Consider the following 18,295-nt stretch of genomic DNA (forward strand, 5'->3'; position numbering starts at 1 on the left):
TACCTGCTCCTTCCCATGGCTGCCTTGTCTCACTGGCTGAGTGCTGCTGTAAAGCACTTCTCTGCTTGGTGTGCTTTGCCCTCCTTTCATACTGACAACCTTTGACTTGCTCTGTTTACGGGCGGCTTGCAGCCACTTCTGTGATGTGTGTAACCCAGGCCTGCTCTACATCCACACCCACCCCCTGTCATTTTCCTTTTTTACTGTTCTAGGCTGCTGTGCTTTCTGCATCTCATGATTATATCTCTTATTTTCTCCTCCTGTGGCTTTCTTTGGAAGAGCATCTTGGAGGTGATTTGTCTACTTTGTAGTATTTCTGGAAAAGATCTTATTCTTTTGGTGGTTTAGAGTGTAGGTGTCAAGCTGTGCTCTGGTAAGTCATCTCTGCCTTTAGGTAGCAGTGTGGCTAGTGCAGACGCAGGCCAGTCTTCTCAGGCTACTGTGGGCTACCTAGGGCTGTCCCTTTCTGAGAACAAATGCCATTTCTCACATCTACATTTTACACGGTTTTCTGGACACTCATCACAATTCTTAAGGTATGTGGTCCTTTGGCTTCCCCTTGACGTATCCTGTTGCTGTCTTCCTGAGTGTGCTCTTGGGCCTCTGAGTGGTGCTGGGCCTCTTGGTGTTCTCCATGTGCTGCTGTTTCTGGCACTTTCCTGGCTTCCACGGGAGCTTCTTGTCCAGCCATGGCCTCTGCGGTATCAAGTGCTACTTTCAGAGCTTCCAGAGCATCTCCTGAGTGCCAGGAGCCCTGAAGCCTTGCACACCCTGCAGCTCACTGTCTTGCCTGTCTGCATGTCCATTTCGGGGGAGCTCACGGACAGACGAGGGACAGACTGCAGGTGCCGACATGTTCTTGAGGCACCCGTGACAGGATCTACCCTCGGGTGGAGAGCGTGACCTAGGCACCCTGACCTTTCTTGTCTGTGTAGGTGCCCTCCGTGGAGAGTGTGACCTAGGCACCCTGACCTTTCTTGTCTGTAGGTGCCCTCCGTGGCCGTTTGGGCATCTTGACACGTAGGCAAGTGTTCTTGTAGTAGCAAGGGAGCTTCCTCTTGCCAGTTTCTCCCAGCAGTCTGTGGGCTGCTCTTAGTAAGCATGCTCAGACTGAATGGCAGCCATCTCCCTGGCAGCCTGAGGAAAGAACCTACGTTTTCCCTCTAGGCTCTGTTTTGCACTGTGTCTTCATTTCTCACCTGTGTTGCAGGTGCCCCTTAGTTACTTAGGTGGCAAGCCATCTAGGAACTCTGTGTGGGGCTGTCGGGTATGTAGGTTGGTGATGTACTTTGAAACTCTCTCACTGTCATCCCCAGGGAGGACAGATGCCTGGATGAGTGAATCTGTTCTGAGGCCTGGCTTTTGGCCCGGTTGCTGGATATCAGACAGCTGAGGCACTGGTGGGCACAAGGAGAAAGGCCAGCGAGCTGTCGAAACAGCAGGCCTTCCCAGGTTGACACCTCCACACAGCGCTACAGGGCATCCTGCTGCTCAGGCACCATCTGTAGACACAGGTCTTTTTTGCACTGTTTCATCTGCCTTCCATGGACCTGAAGTGTTTGCCGCAATCTGTGTAGAACACATCTTTACATCACCACTCTCTCCTTTGCATTCAGACTTTAGTCAAAATACTGTCTCCTCACTGAGAGCTTCCTGGGTCACGCAGTCTGTGGTAACCTTCTCCCTTACTCCCATCACAGCCTCACCTTGTCTGCAGTGCCCCAAGTGGTATCTGGACTCCTCCAGACAGAACTCACTCACTGTTGCTCACCACAGCCGGCTAGCACCTAGTCTCTGTTGACAGGTGAACCTGTCTGTCTAAAGCTGTGTGTTTCTATTTGCTAAGGCTTTGCTCATATCTCCTGCTGGAAAAGGGAAGATGCTCGCTGTCATTCTGAGCTAATCTTGAATCCACCAAGGCTTGCTTCTTGGCAGAAGCTTTATGTTCACTGATGTTCTTACCTTCTTTGAGAGCACATTTTATTTCATAGAAAAGCAATAAGTCAGATATAAAAAAAAAAATCTCTCTCTGAGTCTTGGATAAATCTAAAATTATTCCAAAATGTTAACTTTTTAAAAATCAGAAGAAGGGGGGTTGGAGAAATGGCTCAGAGGTTAAGAACACTGTGTGTTCTTCCAAAGGTCCTAAGTTCAAATCCCAGCAACTACATGGTGGCTCACAACCATCTATAATGAGATTTGGTGCCCTCTTCTGGCCTGCAGCATATGTGTGGGCAGAATACTATATAAGTAATAAATAAATCTTTTTAAACAAATCAGAAGAAGAGCCAGTTCGTGCTGGTGCACAACTCAGGAGGCAGAGGCAGGAGGATCTCTGAATTCAAGGCAGCTGTGTACAGAGAGACTTCCAGTACAGCCAGGGCTACACAATGAAACCTGGCCTTGGAGAAAAAAATTTTTTGAAAAAATTATTTAGGCTGTTAATTGTTTTTGACTATGTACAGTTACCTAAACACATTCACATATTTTTAAAATACTCTTAAACAAATTGAAGGTGATTTTTCTCAATTAATATGATAGTCATCCCTTCTTATCAAAGGATTTAGTATTTCAAAGCATTGTTACCTTTGTTAAGGTCTTAGCAGACCATACGGGTAATGAAGCGACTACCAAGCTTAGCCTGTGCACTGAGCCCTGAGGCTATCCGTTCCTCGTAGTCTGCAGTCCAGCCGGCTTACAGCCACTCTGACTTGGGAGAGCACAGCTTTAACCTTGTATGTCTCTCTTCTTCCGCCTCATCTGTCCACGAACAGATTGCTACAGTGTATACTTCAATATGAAATCAAGTTCTGGACTTTTGTCCCTAAGAGTTTATAATCTGTGAGAGGAAAATAGAGATAGCTGCACATTGACTTCATCAGTTTTTAGCAAAGCACGTAGCAGTCGCCCACACAGGAACTGTGGTCATAATGCGACACCTGGAGAGTACATTCAGTTAGACAAGCCACCTAGTCCCTCAGTGTTCTTTTCTGAAAATGAGAATTTAGCCAGAGTCATATGCTTACATCACCATTAACCCTAAACGTTCTGTGGCATTATAGAAAGTCACCAAGGGTACTGACTTGGTTACAAATGATCGGAGTCAAGTCCAGTGCCGTTTCCTCAGCAGTGGTGGTCCCTGTCCGTGAACACCTTATGGGCCACCATTCCTTCTGGAAAGCACTTTGTTTCAATCAGCGTGTTGCCTTAAGGTTTTCTTTGCTCTTGTTTGGATCTGAGAGGTCATGCTCTTGCCATTTTCCGTATTTTTAAATATGGGTGAGGTAGTGTAAGAGGAACCCTTCAGTTGTAGTTTCTACGTCACAGTCTCATCGCTGCCCCTTACCTCTGTGGGTAGCCTTCAAGGCCTGGAAAGCTCAGATTCCCCACAGCGTTTGCCGGCTCCTGCTGAGAGTCCCGTGTGTGAGCAGCTTCCCTGCCCTGGAGCTCAGCGTCACAGCCCTGGACGCTTAGGACCTTGTCCATCTCCACAGTGTCACTCAGAAGGGGCTGCGCTGCGGACACTCGGCAGATGTGTCACACTGGAGGGTGCACAGGAAAAACATGTGGCGTAGATGGTGGCGAACAGCCCGTCCCCGTACTCCACTGCAGGAAGATTCCAGTGTGCAGCTGCACAGCAGTGGAAGCCAAATCACGAAATCAGAGAGAGAATGATGGCCGAGTGAGCGTGTCATCTAGGAGACCAACATTTGAGTGCTTGGTGGCAGGGAGGAAGCTGAAGGAGAGGGAACTCTGACTCGAGCTATCGTGAGAGCTTTACGCCCTCCGCTGACGGAGGCGGGCATATATAAAGCAGGGAGAAGGAGGACACTCTTCTCCTTCCGTCAGAACCAGCTCTGCTGAGCAAAGAGCCTAACAAGTCCTTCCCTCCCGTTTAGCTGTACCTCTGGCTAGCTGCACACGGCTACTGAGTACGTGGGGGCCTTTCCCCAGGGAAGGAGTGAGTTAGGCAGGCAGGGAGGGGCCACGCATGAGTTTGACATATTTTGAAACATATGAGCAAGGAAAAGAGAGACCTTTCTGGAAAGAATGAGGAAGTTTTAGGGAATGAGTAGCAAATCATCTATCTGACTAGAGTTTGTGATTGGCGACTAAATCAAGATTGTGATAAAAAGTGAAAGGTGGAAAGTTCGTCCTCACAAAGAGACAGATGGAAGTTGTAAGTGACCAGGGCTGGCTCAGTCAGTCACTCTGCTTTTCCTTCCAAAGACAACGCCTTCCGTGCTGTCCCGAGAAACTACTCCAGTCTTCAGGTTCTTAGCTAGCCTGACAATCGTTGCAGTGTCTTGGGTGTTTCCTGTGAGTTGAGTTTTGAATATGCATTTGGATACCCATTTGTTTAAGTCCTTGGCTTGCCTGCCCATGCAGCGGTTAAGATGGTCAGAGATTACATTCACTCATGGTGGGTTCCTGTGCGCCCTCTGATACTAAAGCACAATAGCTCCCTTCACCTGTTTCTGGAGGAAACGTATCCCCATGTAGTAGTGTTGACTGAGTGGGTGGTGGTGGCTGCGCACGCCTGTAACCCCAGAACCTGGGAGGCAAAGTCAAGGGGATCTCTGAGTTCCAGGCCAGCCTGGTCTACAGAGTGAGTCCAGGACAGCCAGGGCTACACAGAGAAACCCTGTCTCGAAAAATAAAAACAAAAAGAAAGAAAATGGACAGTATTGACCATCTTGGTTTTCTGATATGAAAACAGTTATGTGGTTTAAAAAATGATTGTCTTGTCAAATTATGAATCTCTATGTAAATAGATTAACTTGTCACTCTAAAAGTAAATGTGATAATTTACATAGGCAATGAGAATTTTATGTATGAATATATAAAAAATTATAATTGTGATAAGTACATATCAGTGTTGACGTTTAGAAATTCTCATAATTAATACTTTTTTTTTCACATTCCCTGCTTAAGCCATAGTTTCCCAGATACCTGAGTAGTAATCTCTATAAGAATGGTTTTTGTAATTTGTCCTGTGGATTTCCACGTTTGTCCCAGGTTTTGCGTAGGTCATTCAGAAACCACTTGTTGAGTGTCTGCTATGTGCACAGTGCTGTACTAATTATAAAGGTGGCCCCTCTTGCTTCTGCTAACAGTTCTATTGAGTACAAGCTTGCTATGGATGAAAATGATCCTATGTCCTGTGAATGAAAGAAATTTACTTTGCAATTTGTCTACTGTAAATAATTGTTACTGATTTTTTTAGCTTTCATTTTGAAGATTGTTTTTAACCTCCTGTGTTCTAGTTAACTGCAAAAGTGATGCTGCTGCTGAAGCAGAAATCATTGAACTTGAATACGTGTCTTTCTGGTTAGCATTAGCAGTTAATAGGTGGCAGTAAGAGGCTTTGAAAATTTGCAAGTAAATAAGCAAGATAAAATTAATTTATTATGAAAAATGTGCCTGTATTCTGGCAAATGCCCAGTTTCAAGGGTTACATGGATTTTCTGTTTGTTTTGTTTTAGTTTCATTTGTTTGTGGTTCCCATGTTCCATACGCAGACTGTAGTTATGCTAAAGTTTGAAGCATTTAAAACTCACCCAGATCCAGAAAATACACAAAGGCTTCTATGAAGTCACTGGGTGGGTGATATTTCATAGGCGTGAAAGCCTGGTGGGTGGGGGCGTCCTGACAGTGTCCTGTGGTATTTAGCAGATTGTTATTAATGTGCGAGAAACAGAAAAAGAACACTCCCCATTAAAGTAAAAATGCATTTTCTTTTGGAAAGAAGCACTTTATTTTCCTCCTTTTTCTTTTTTCCTTTCCTTTTCCCTTTTTGTTTTCTCTTCTGTTTTTGTTTTTGTTTTTCTTTTCTTTTTCTTTTAAAGATATTTGGGCTATAGGGTGTATATTTGCAGAACTACTAACGTCAGAACCAATATTTCACTGTCGACAAGAGGACATCAAAACTAGTAATCCTTATCACCATGACCAGCTGGACAGAATATTCAATGTAATGGGATTCCCTGCAGGTACACCCTTGCTTTTGTTGTTTGTTCTCAATCACTGTTGTTTGGTATCTTCTCTGCAAAGGTTGTGGTTTTGGCTCATGAAAGCCTGTATTACATGATTCTTAATTTTTATGACTTGCATTTTTCAAAGAATCACAGAAACAGCAAAACTTACAGAATTCAAATATCAGCATTAAAATAGGAGTTTTCCGAATTTGATGAGGCTTTTGTTTGCTTGTTTCCTTTTGGTTTGCCGTTTTGTTTTGTTGTTTGGTATTTGAGATAATAAGACCTTTGCGGTAGCCGGGTTACCTGGATTCCTGCCAGGGTAAACTAAAACAAGCAGTAGGTTTTTGTGGCAGACATTTCATAGCTGCTGCTTGAATACAGAGCGGAAGATTATGGTTATGTAGAGCGCTGTGCACAGCCACACACTGTGGAGTCACAGCACCTCCGCTCCCGCTCTCCCCTCAGAACTTTCTAATGTCTTGCTGAAGCAGCCAGGATGTGAGGGAAGTCATAGCCATGGGCTTTACAGCAGAGATAAAATGTCTGGGTGTTCCCCTCTGTGGAGTTAACATCTCTCCCGCTGTACCCCAGGTCCAGTTACACCACAGAGCAGTGGCTCACCAGCCTCCAGAATAGGGCACTGTGTGGGAAGCACCCAGATGCTGTTGGCCAGTCAAGCACGTGACTGAAGTTAGGTCCTGTTAGGGCTGCTCCCTGGGTCACCACAGCTTAGACAGGTAGAGGTAGATGGGGCTTGGCATCCCACCTTCCCTTGTGTGGTTGTCACTCACCGGCAAGTGGAGAGCATCCACACAGACGCACCCGCTGTTGGGGAAGACCTCATTTACTCATTACATGTTGGGGTGTTACTGTGACCCAGTTACTGTCTTGAGTAAAATACATTTTCAGGGAGCTGGGGTGGTGGCACACACCTTTAATTTCAGCATGCCAGAGGCAGCAGCAGGTGGATCTCTTGAGTTCGAGGCCAGCCAGGTCTACAAAGCATGTCTAGGACAGCCAGGGCTACACAGAGAAACCCTGTCTCAAAACACACACACACACACACACACACACACACACACACACACACACACACACACACTTGCCCTCTTAAGTAGACATGGTTTGAGTGGTTACAGGGTTACTTCTTCCTTCCTACATCCAAGCTCCTTCACTGTTTCTGAGGCCCATGGGAAGGAGACATGGCAGGGCCTGGGAGCTATGAGGAGCACAGCCAGATGACTCTTGGCACGGGTTTAATAGTTCAGATGCTCAGTTAACGAGAACCAAGAAAGCCAACAGTGGAAGCAAGACTCCATAATAGACACTTGAGTCATAGACAGGGTCTGTGCTTCAGCAGAGTAGGCTAGCTGACGTGAGGGGGCAGCTGCACGTAACAGGAGCGCAACTGTGAAGACAGTAAGGGTGGGCCGAGGCGTGCAGCTGAGGAGGCCCTGAATGCTTACCTTGAGACTTTGAGCTTGAGAAATGGGCAAAACAGAGAAACCAGAACAGTAAGGAGCTGAGGAGAAAGGTGTGCTTTAACACTCACATGCACACTCGGTTTTCACCGGTCGATGGCTGTGGAAGATAGGTATGTGGCCAGTGTCCTCAGCTGCCGGGTGCAGCTCTGTGCACACATCAGACACTACTGACAGCCTCACAGAGTAGCTTAGCTAGCGCATGTCCACAACACTTCTGCTGCACTAACTGGAGCTGTTGTTCCTGTCACCATAGCTCACATGACTGAACAATAATTGTAGGAGTAGCCAAGACACCCGTGTCTGTGCCTTGTCCCACCATTTGCCTTGATAATGGGAGGAGGAGCCGCTTTAAGCGTCAAAGAAGGACTGTGGTCCAGAGAAATTTAACGAGCCAGAATAGAAAAGATCATAGATTTCTCAGTTAAAGATACTGCTTGCTGATAGAACCAAGACATTTAATGAATGAGGAAAAATAGGTGGGTTTACTAGTAGAAATAGGACTCTTTAATTACAAATATTTATTTGTGATCTATTTCCTTTTAGATAGAACAAGTTATAGTGGAACAGAACAGCAAGTGTAGGCCAACACTTGAGTAGGTGTAGAGCCAGCTGGGAGGCCATGGGTTGTCCTCACAGCTCAGGGTGTAGCTGCAGCTGAGCCAGGCTCTTAGAAAGCCCTCAGAGTGAGGTAACCTTTGTTAGCATTTGTGAGACTAGGAGCCTAGGCAACATAAACATTTATCAATGTATTTCACAGATAAAGATTGGGAAGATATAAAAAAGATGCCCGAACATTCAACATTAATGAAAGATTTCAGAAGAAATACGTAAGTTGGAAAGAAAATGGACCGTTTGTTGTGTAACCTTTCCAGAATAGTCATAACAAAATCGAACGTCCAGCATGCCACAGCACTCGCCTACGGTCACTGAAGAGCTTCCTCACTTGTAAATGCTGTCGGATGTTCTTTCTCATTTTGTAAGATAATACATTGACAGAGAGGTGGCTCTCATTAGCAGCTGATTTGGAGATGAGGGAAAACCAACTCATTTCTTTCCATATTTACTACTTTCTGGAAGCCAGACATTAGTGGGAGGTACCGCGGCCAAAGAAATAAAAACACAAATCTTGCTGTTGGCTGCTTGCCTACCTACCCATTTAAAGTATATAGAATTGAAAGCAAGTTTTAATGAGAAAGAAGTAAGTGTTTGACTTCACGTAGCTACAAGGTCAGGAGTAGGCAGAGACCAGTACTTTCACACAGAGCAAGTGAATTTGAACCTTACTGGTAAGGCTGAGTTAACCTTACTTTGGCACAAATGTTATTTAAAATAATTCATGGGGGAAGATACTCTCCAGGACGTGTTCATGAGATTGTCTTGAGTTCCATCATCAGTGCCCGCTCAGGAGTGACTGGCGTGCCTGGGAATGTGGCTCACTTAGCATGCATGAAGCCCTGGGTTTGATCCCCAGCACCTTGCACAGCCCCCACTGGGCTTGGTGTGCCTGTCTACTGCATAGGGAGTTTGAGACCAACTCGGGGGTACATGACACCCTATCTCAAGAGAAAATAAAAAATGAAGTCATTATTCTAGCTGGGCGTGGTGGTGCATACCTGTGATCCCTGCACTCAGTGAAAGCAGGAGGGTCAGCAGTTCAAGGTCATGCTACTTAGAGTTCTCCAGCTTGAGCTACAGGAAACCCTATCTCAGGAAACAGCAGCATCCAAAGACTAGTGTGGACACTGAATGAAGTATAGAACCAGCTGAACGCTGCTCGGCTCTGTTCTAATGTGGGTGTTACATGGTGGTTCTCTTTCAGGTACACCAACTGCAGCCTTATCAAGTATATGGAGAAGCATAAAGTTAAACCTGATAGTAAAGCATTCCACTTGGTAAGTGAGCCTGAGACAGTAGGCACCTAGCTCCCTCGGGCGACTCTCCAACAGTCACACAAGAGCACCAAGAGAGCTCTCTGCCATCCCAGAACCACCCGTCAGGTCCTGTCGTGCACTTCCAGGGAATGTACCCCAAAGCCTTATTCATGCCAGACACCCCTGAACAATAGTAGCACTGGTCTTGTACTGTCATCTACTTACATGGTTGGTGTGACTCCTGCTTGTTGCTGACAGTGTGCCTCTACTTTTGGGAGGGATGGCATGGTTGTCTATAAACAGACACAGGCGGGACGTGAGAAGAGCCAGTGCACCAGCAGGGCGACACTGTGACTGGAGATGCTGCTCAGTGTATGTCTTCACAGAAGTTCACAGTATATAAAAGGGCGTTTAGGGAAGCACGCATTTCACTTGGCCCACACCTCTTCTAGACTGTATTCCTGTGTAGTCTCGGGGGAATTCCTCTGGAGAGGCCCCTTCCCTGCATGCAGCCGAGCCCCCGGCAGAGCGCTCAGCTCCTGCTCATGCCTTCTCTCCTGTCTGCGTCTCTGTCACCCTCTGCTGTTGGATGGTAGTTTGCAAGGCTCGATTAGCCTTCCATGTACCCACATCCTGGAGAATATATGATAATGATTTATTCAAATGCATTTGCAACAGGATTCAAATTGGGACATTAAGTTGAATCCTCCACGATCTAAGACTTTGTGGTGCTAATAAAATACTGGCAGAAGGAGTATTGGGATTGCCATGCCTGCCCAGGCCCAGGCCTTCCTTGCAGTCAGACTAGCAGAACCTGAGACCATCCTTGTAGCTTCTATGTTGATTTTTAAAAATGGTTTATTATAATTCTGGGCTTTAGCCACAGGACCTCATGTGTGTCCTGTGTGTGCTCTACTTCCAGGCTGTACTTTACCTCTATCTGATTGTATTGGGGTGAGCTGTCTGAATTATTGCTAATTTCAGACATTCTTATCTAGAAGTTCAGATTTAATCCCACTGAAAATGTTACCTTAAAGAGAAAATCCAAGAATCCCCCCTCCCCCAAGATACTTCCTCTTAAATGATGAAAAGTCATTAAATTAAATGAAACTTACTATTCCTGCATTTTAAAGATATTTGTATGGACTCTTATCCTCTATTAGTCATCACCCCCAAATTTCTGTGTTTATTAGTTTATTACTTTTCAAACCAACCCAGTCCAGCAACACAGACACCAACTGGGAACTTGTTGGAAACAGCAGTCCGTAGATTTCTGTTCACATCCATCTGTCAGGCTGTGGGAGCAGGGCTCAGCTCCCTGCCTGTCAGGCTATGGGAGCAGGGCTCAGCTCTCTGTCCAGCTCTGGGAGGAGGGCTCAGCTCTCTGTCAGGCTATGGGAAGAGGGATCAGCTTTCTGTCAGATTGTGGGAGCAGGGCTCAGCTCTCAGCCTTTCAACAGTTGTGCTTTACACCAAGGCTGTTGTTCAGGGATCTCTTACATCACATTAGAAACAATCATACCTGTGGGGCAGTGGTGACTCATGCCCTTAATCCCAGCACTCAGGAGGCAGAGGCAGAGGCAGAGGAAGCTCTGTGAGTTTGAGGCCAGCCTGGTCTACAAAGTGAGTCCAGGACAGCCAAGGCTACACAGAGAAACCCTGTCTCAAACACGGGGGCGCGCGCGCGCGCGCACACACACACACACACACACACACACACACACACACACACACACACACACACACACGGGGGTGGGTGGGTGGGGCCGGAGAGGGAAGAAAAAAATAAAAGAAAATGCAAGTATAGTCATTTTACATTGTGTGGATAATAAAGGGATAGGCCCTGGGGAGGGCCAGGCGACGTAGTGCAGCCACCATAAGATGATACTGAAACCAGTGTCGTGTATGCTACTGCATTACTAAACAGGGCTTGTTGCTGTTAATTTGGGAGAATGAATGCCATTCACATTGTAGTGTTGGTTTAGAAGCACAGTGCGCTAACGTTTCTGTGGGAGCATGCCCTGATGTTCTGTGACTTGTGATTTCAGCTTCAGAAGTTGCTCACTATGGACCCAATAAAGCGAATTACCTCAGAGCAGGCCATGCAGGACCCCTACTTCCTAGAAGACCCACTTCCCACGTCAGAGTAAGTGGTGGCTTTGCTGGCTTCCTGAGTATTGGCATCTTTACATACACTTGCTCTCGCTTGTCACACTACCAAGAGGTGCCTGAGGGACCTCAAGAAACTGATGTCTGCTGCTTTAGTGTGTCATCTGGATCGTGTGATTAAGAAGCACTGCTGAGACTGATTGACTTCAGCAGTAGTCCAGGGCTCAGTGTAGGTTCACTCTGCTCTGGCTCCTTCTACTCACCCGGCTCCTGCAGTCGTGAATAACTGTGTTCTCTTTACCATCTTTATCCTAGCTGCCAAAGGAAAGAGAAAGCACTGAACAGTGGTAGATACTTTAGTTGCACAGTGAGAGCTGCCCATTGGGTGAGGGTGGGTTATGTTTGCACAGTGAGAGCTGCCCATTGGGTGAGGGTGGGTTATGGTTACACAGTGAGAGCTGCCCATTGGGTGAGGGTGGGTTATGGCTGCATAGTGAGAGCTGCCCATTGGGTGAGGGTGGGTTATGTTTGCACAGTGAGAGCTGCCCATTGGGTGAGGGTGGGTTATGGCTGCATAGTGAGAGCTGCCCATTGGGTGAGGGTGGGTTATGTTTACACAGTGAGAGCTGCCCATTGGGTGAGGGTGGGTTATGTTTGCACAGTGAGAGCTGCCCATTGGGTGAGGGTGAGTTATGGCTGCATAGTGAGAGCTGCCCATTGGGTGAGGGTGGGTTATGGCTGCATAGTGAGAGCTGCCCATTGGGTGAGGGTGGGTTATGTTTACACAGTGAGAGCTGCCCATTGGGTGAGGGTGAGTTATGGCTGCATAGTGAAGGCCTCTGACACTTGTTGCAGGGTCACTGGTTGAAAGAGTTTTTGCATTAGACTTGCAGAAAGAAGCTCATATCTCTGCAACTATGGAGACAAAGCCCAGTCTTCTTAGAGAGTGAGAGTGAGCCACCTAAGTGAGCACTGGGAATTCCAGGCAGCATGTGAGACCTCTCTCTTCTTCTCTCTTGTGAATAGTGTTTTTGCCGGTTGTCAGATCCCTTACCCCAAACGAGAATTTTTAACAGAAGAAGAACCTGATGACAAAGGAGACAAAGTAAGTATTGAAACAGTCGGTAGGGCCGGTGCCAGCTCTCGGGGACGCGGCTCTTGATCTCCTTCTGAGTTGAACTGTGCTTTCTGTTTAACCAATTGAGAAGAACCAGCAGCAGCAGCAGGGCAATAACCACACGAATGGAACCGGCCACCCTGGGAACCAGGACAGTGGCCACGCACAGGGCCCCCCCTTGAAGAAAGTGCGCGTCGTCCCTCCTACCACTACCTCAGGTGGACTCATCATGACCTCTGACTATCAGGTACTGCTGTGCTTGCACGCTTAGCTGCTGTTCTGGGGCTCTAAAGGGTCTGCTGCAAAGTGTGGTAGGCCTGGAAAGATGTGGCGGCTTGGACTGTTACAGCCAGGGAAGAGTTGGGAGGGATCAGGTTTCTGGACTGATTTGGAGTAAAGTCCAAGCTTGGCCACCAGTAACTTGAGACCTGGGGCGCGTAACAGCATCTGCAGGAGCTGGAGCACAACGCCGCCTGCGAAGCCCCAACAGGAGCATTCAGACCCCAGCACCCATGTAAGTGCTTGGTGGCTTGGTGACCCATCTGTTCCTGATCCAATCGTTTCAAAGGCATAGACAGGACCCTATCAAGTCACTGAGCTCTGGCTTCAAGTGAGAGACCTCATTTCTGTATAAAGTACACAAAAAGATCCCGTCTCCTCTCGACTGCTCTGAGCATGGTGCCTCCTGTGGAAGCACCACACAGTCAGCGTTGAGTGTTTCTGTTTTGTTGTCATCAGCATTGACATTCTTGGTGTCCTCGACAGAGCAGTAAATGCCCTTATGTGGTGCGGTGCAGCTCAGTAAGGACTTAACTCTTTCCTGGCTTTTGTGCTTATATGTATTTGTATATGTGTTTATAGGTAGGGATGTGTGTGTGTATGTATGTGTGCGCGTGCGCGCGCATGTGCACCCTAAGTTTATATTAGGTGTCTTCCTTGAATTATTTCTTCTTTTATTTGCTGAGGCACTGTCTCATACTGAGCCTGGAGCTTGCAGATGTTAGCTAGTCTAGCCAGCCAGCTTCCCCTGGAGAGCCCACCTCTTCTCCCAAGTGCTGGCATTACAGATAGCCACCGGGCCGGGCAGCTTTTACATGCATTCTGGATGTCCACACTAAGGTCCTTGTGCTCATGTCAGAAAACAGGATAATGTCTCCCCAGCATGTAAATAGCGCCTTTTATGCCGCATTTCTGACCTTCCTAAAGGGAAGCTAATGTTGGAAGGCTTGGGGGCTTGGTTTGCTCTGGGTCTGTTTTATTTTGTATGTGCCAGTTGTGGGGTTTGTTACTGTTTGTTTTTATTATCTAATTCTAAAACTAGTACCTTGCAGAAACTTCTACATCTTTTACTTCTTTGGAACAACACTTCAGTCCTGTCAGCCTTGCTGACATGGAGCCAAGCTACTTCCAGATGCTTCTAAATTACGTTTGTCCCTCGTCTTCTTTCCAGCGTTCCAATCCACATGCTGCTTATCCCAACCCTGGACCAAGCACATCACAGCCCCAGAGCAGCATGGGATACTCAGCTACCTCCCAGCAGCCTCCACAGTACTCCCATCAGACACATCGGTACTGAGCTGTGTGGAGTCTGTCAGTGCACTGTTGCTCATGCTGCAGGGCTGGCTGCGGCACCCTGCGGGAACCTGGTGTGGGCCACGAGAATGTACTGTACAACCACATCTTCACAACAACGTCCAGTAGCCGAGTTCCACCAGTGGTCACAGTTGGGGTGGTAGCTGCCAGGTTGTACCTAAGTTTGGAGTTAGACTTGAAAGTGCTAGCACAGTTGTGTTGTGGGCTTGCTACTTCCATAGTTTACTTGACATGGTTCAGACTGACCAAGCATAGTTTTCAGTGACAGTCTGTAGCAGTTGAAGCTGTGAAAATGTGCTAGGGCGAGCATTGTCCTCGTGTGTGGTGACTGAGTGTAACAGCGTTATCTGACCAATAGTACACACAGACGCAAGGTTTAACTGGTACTTGAAACACAGATCATGTTAACAGAATAACAGAGGTTCAAAGGTTATTTTGGTACATCTTTCTTTTTAGTGTCTTACCAGTGGGTTGATTCATCTTCTGCATAAATCAGTGTTTTATGACCAAGAGTACTGCTTGGATTGTTTTGAAAGTACAAAAGAACCACGTAGTTTCTACTGACAGGTCTCAGAACTCCCAAAGATTAATTTCCAACTTAGAGGTTTGTTTTTATTTTCAACCTATGACTTGACTGGTCTTAAAGCTGCTATTTGATAGTAATTAAATATGTTGTCATTGATATAAACCTGTTTGGTTCAGCAAACAAACTAAAAATGATTGTCACAGACAGTGTTTTATTTTTCTCATTGGTGTTGCTGATTTGTGAGCATGCTTTCAGATGAAAAAAGCACGAGAGGTAACCTCCTTAAAAAGGCACGGCACCCGTTCACATTCTTTTGTCCTCATTTTAAAGCTGGTTAGTGTAGTGCTATTAAAATTTTGTTCAGTTAACTTTCTTTTTAAAAAGTTGTTCGCACATTTTTTAGGGTGCCCTTACTTCAGCAAAGGAGAAGGAGTAGGAAAGCCTTAGAGTTTTTGAGGGGAAAATAAAAAGCTATAACATACAACGTACTGTATCAAACTATTTTACATGAATGACACAAGTATTCTGAATAAAAAAAATTGAACATTGTTAAAAACAAGGTGTTATGTAATAAATTTATTTTTCATAAATCAATGTATGGAGTCAGCTATATTTTTCAAACTTACCAATGGACTTTTATTGTCATTTTAAAAGGTGTCTCTGCTTAACTCTCTTCAGTCATTTATTTGGTGACATTTGTGTCCTGGCTGTGTTGTGGGCTGGTGACTTCGGCTGAGGTGTGGACTCTGGTCAGGCTGTTTAGGCTGCTCATACAGGGAGACAGGACAGGCAGCTCTGCAGGTGACCCTGTTCCAGCCCACTACCCTTCGTTCTTATCTCAAGAAGAGAGACTTTTTAGAGCTAAGAGGTCTTTCCTCAAAATCTGAATCCACCCCTGTAGAGATATCTTAGAGCACTTCAGGAACTGAGGTGTCCCAGCGCTGACAGGCCTGGCTGTAAGAGCCGGGCATTGCTAGGAGTGGCGCTTTGCCGCCTTCTCAGTTCACTCACACAGCATAAGTGCTTGTGGCTCGGCTTCTGTCCGCCTTACCTCTCGCCTTGCGTCCTATGTCCCTTCCACTTCCTGGCTTCTCTCCTTTACTAAATGGCCTAGGAGCTCGCGGGACACGAGAGCCGTCTAGTTTCTGAGGCTGATTCAGTAGGACTTGACTGGGTGTGAGAATGAGACTCCTTTTTAGCAACCACCCTAGTTCTGAGACATCAGTCTGAGAAATAGATTAGGAGCGACCATTCTGTGGGCTGCTCATGGGTGCCTAGCACCCATGTCAGATCACAGCCATCTCACCACAGTCTGAGATGCCCCCTTCTGGCATCTGTGGGTACTGCACACATGTTACATTCACTCAGGGAAAACACTCAAAAATAAACCTTTAAAAACAAAGACTGCTCCTAGGCCACTTACCTCCACAATGAGCAAGAGATTTAGCAACCAGCAGGCTTAAGTGAGTTGACAGAGGGGCTTAAGCTGTACTGACAGCCCATTTCCTTTTCCTCAGAGTTCCAGAGCCAAAACCCATTATAACAAACTCTACACAGATGTCAGAGCGCACAGAGGCTGTGTTCCCCTCACATTTCCCGAGTTTCACTACCATCCAGAGTAAGCCTGTCCAGCCTTGTGGACCTGAGCGACATATCTGCCTGCATGCTTCCTGACTTCTTGCTTTCTGTATGGCATTGTGTCTGTTACAGAGGCCAATCACACAGACCGTGCCTGCCACCTTCTCTGTCCCGCTCCTCAGCTCCATTCGCCGTGTAGAATGTATCCCCTGGCTGGCTCGTCTGTTTGTCTCCCATAGAATGGGGCTTCCAGAGAGTAGGACCTCTTAGATCTGTGCCTACGTCGCTCCTAAACACTGTCATCCAGGTTGTGACTCTGTTGGGCTGGTGATCCCAAGGCGTTCTGTGCAGATTTGCATGTCCTGCCTCGCCCATTGCTACAGAGTGCAACTACCCCCCAGAGCAGTCTCGACTGTCCACCGCCTTCAAGCTCAACTGTGCCCCAGCGTTGCTGCCTACCCTGCTAGAGGGCCAGGCGGACCCAGGAGCTTCCTCCCCCCCCCCCCCAGTCTCCTCTTGGATCATGTCCACTCTGTGCTCATATCCCTCCAAAACATGTTGGTAAAAGCAAAGACTACCCAGCAAGTACCTGCCTATCCCGGCCCCTTCTGTGGAATCTCTCCTGGTACTCCAGCCCCACGGCACCTTACAATTCTTAGGGCTTAAGCATTGCCCTGGTGCATCTTTTACACTGCCCTGTTCTTGTCCGCCACCCTCAGTCTTGACTTCTAGCTGGTGATACTGCATTGGTGGTGTTAATGGAACCTTTAACATGCGAGGCCGAGATGGAGGGCGTGGGTCGCTGGGGAGCAGCATTGAGGCCTGAGTTCTCCACTGCCGACACAATGCAGTCGACCACCTTGCGCACTTGTGAGAGAGAGAGAGAGCACAGCCAGGAGCTGCTCCCACCATCATGCCTGTCCACTGTGAGAGACTGCATCCATAAACAGTGAACCGAGTAAAGCCTTCCTGTTTCAGGTTGGGAGGGGGAGGGGAGGACATTTGTTCTGGGCCGGGCGTGGTGTCGCATGCCTTTAATCCCAGCACTCGGGAGGCAGGCGGATCGCTGTGAGTTCGAGGCCAGCCTGGTCTACAAAGTGAGTCTAGGACAGCCAAGGCTAACATAGAGAGACCCTGTCTCGAAAAACCAAAAACAAGCAAACAAACAAAAAAACACCATTTGTTCTGGGTGTCAAATGACACCCACCACTGAAGCTGTTCAGCAGAATACTCTCTCAAATACAGTGACCGTCTTCTAGCACACTGGCCATCTAGGAAGACCCTGCCTGGCTTTGGCATCGCTCACGCTCTTCAGTGCTACCACTTGCTTTCCTGACTCTGGATTTTACATTGTCTGCTTTTTGTTTCAGCATAAAATATCGGTTCAGTTACAGAACCTGAATTCCGTATTCCTGCCTCCCAGAACTCCACGAGTTGAGTCCTTGAGAAGCACCGTATTTAAACAAATGTAGTATTCAAAATGAAACTCCTGATTCTCACTAGCTGTGGGAAACACAAAGGCAGTTGTGCGCTCAGGGTTGAAGAGTTGCTGTTTGGGCAGCAGAAAAGTGAGGTGGTGGCTTATAAAACAGCTTTGTTTACAAAACTACAGTTGCTGCACAAAGAATTCCCTCTTACCAGTTTTCTAGAAAGGACTAAGTGTAATGTCATGGAGATACTACTTAAAAAAAACCCACACAATTTCACTTAGCATTGAACAAAAAGAACAGGAAGTTTAAAATGCAAGGCATGCTGCTAGGCCAGGTGAAAGGGTAAATGAAAGATGCTGTGGTCATTTGCAACACCCATAACTGACCAGAGATTTGAATAATGAGCATCTACTGAGGCAGCTGGGACATGGAAAAGATCATTCCGTGCCTCAGGGCATAGTTTCCAAAACACAAGTGCGCTAAGCCCGGCTGGCTTTGTTGAATCACCATACAAATTAATGTAGTCAGTCCATACAAAGAGGGCTGGCCAATGTGTGGATGCTCTGTGAGAGCCCAGGCAGTACCCCTGGAAGCCAGGTAAAGATG

At 46.9% G+C, this 18,295-nt stretch overlaps 1 protein-coding gene and 1 long non-coding RNA gene across 9 annotated transcripts in view; one reads left to right on the plus strand and one right to left on the minus strand.

The window, feature by feature from the left end:
* Positions 1 to 15,275, plus strand: part of CDK8 (cyclin dependent kinase 8) — a 68,779-nt gene extending 53,504 nt beyond the window's left edge. For 4 of the 8 annotated variants that reach the window (XM_084761799.1, XM_084761794.1, XM_084761798.1 and 1 more), the window contains 7 exons: positions 5,850 to 5,993; positions 8,223 to 8,292; positions 9,285 to 9,357; positions 11,385 to 11,482; positions 12,472 to 12,550; positions 12,651 to 12,809; positions 14,013 to 15,275. In XM_084761799.1, coding sequence (XP_084617925.1) covers positions 5,850 to 5,993; positions 8,223 to 8,292; positions 9,285 to 9,357; positions 11,385 to 11,482; positions 12,472 to 12,550; positions 12,651 to 12,809; positions 14,013 to 14,138 — 749 coding nt within the window. In that variant the 3' untranslated portion in view covers positions 14,139 to 15,275. The remainder of the gene's footprint in view (positions 1 to 5,849; positions 5,994 to 8,222; positions 8,293 to 9,284; positions 9,358 to 11,384; positions 11,483 to 12,471; positions 12,551 to 12,650; positions 12,810 to 14,012) is intronic. The other 4 variants (XM_084761796.1, XM_084761797.1, XM_084761795.1 and 1 more) reach the window with 4 other exon arrangements.
* LOC311586042 lies at positions 743 to 5,843 on the minus strand. The gene is made up of 2 exons (XR_014775448.1): positions 959 to 5,843; positions 743 to 904 (listed from the first exon to the last, which is right to left on the minus strand). It is a non-coding gene; the product is annotated as an uncharacterized lncRNA (long non-coding RNA).
* Positions 15,276 to 18,295: the final 3,020 nt, after the last annotated feature.

The sequence above is a fragment of the Acomys minous genome (genome assembly GCF_964271855.1).
Source record: "Acomys minous genome assembly, chromosome: 16".
In the NCBI taxonomy this organism is placed as follows: Eukaryota; Metazoa; Chordata; class Mammalia; order Rodentia; family Muridae; genus Acomys; species Acomys minous.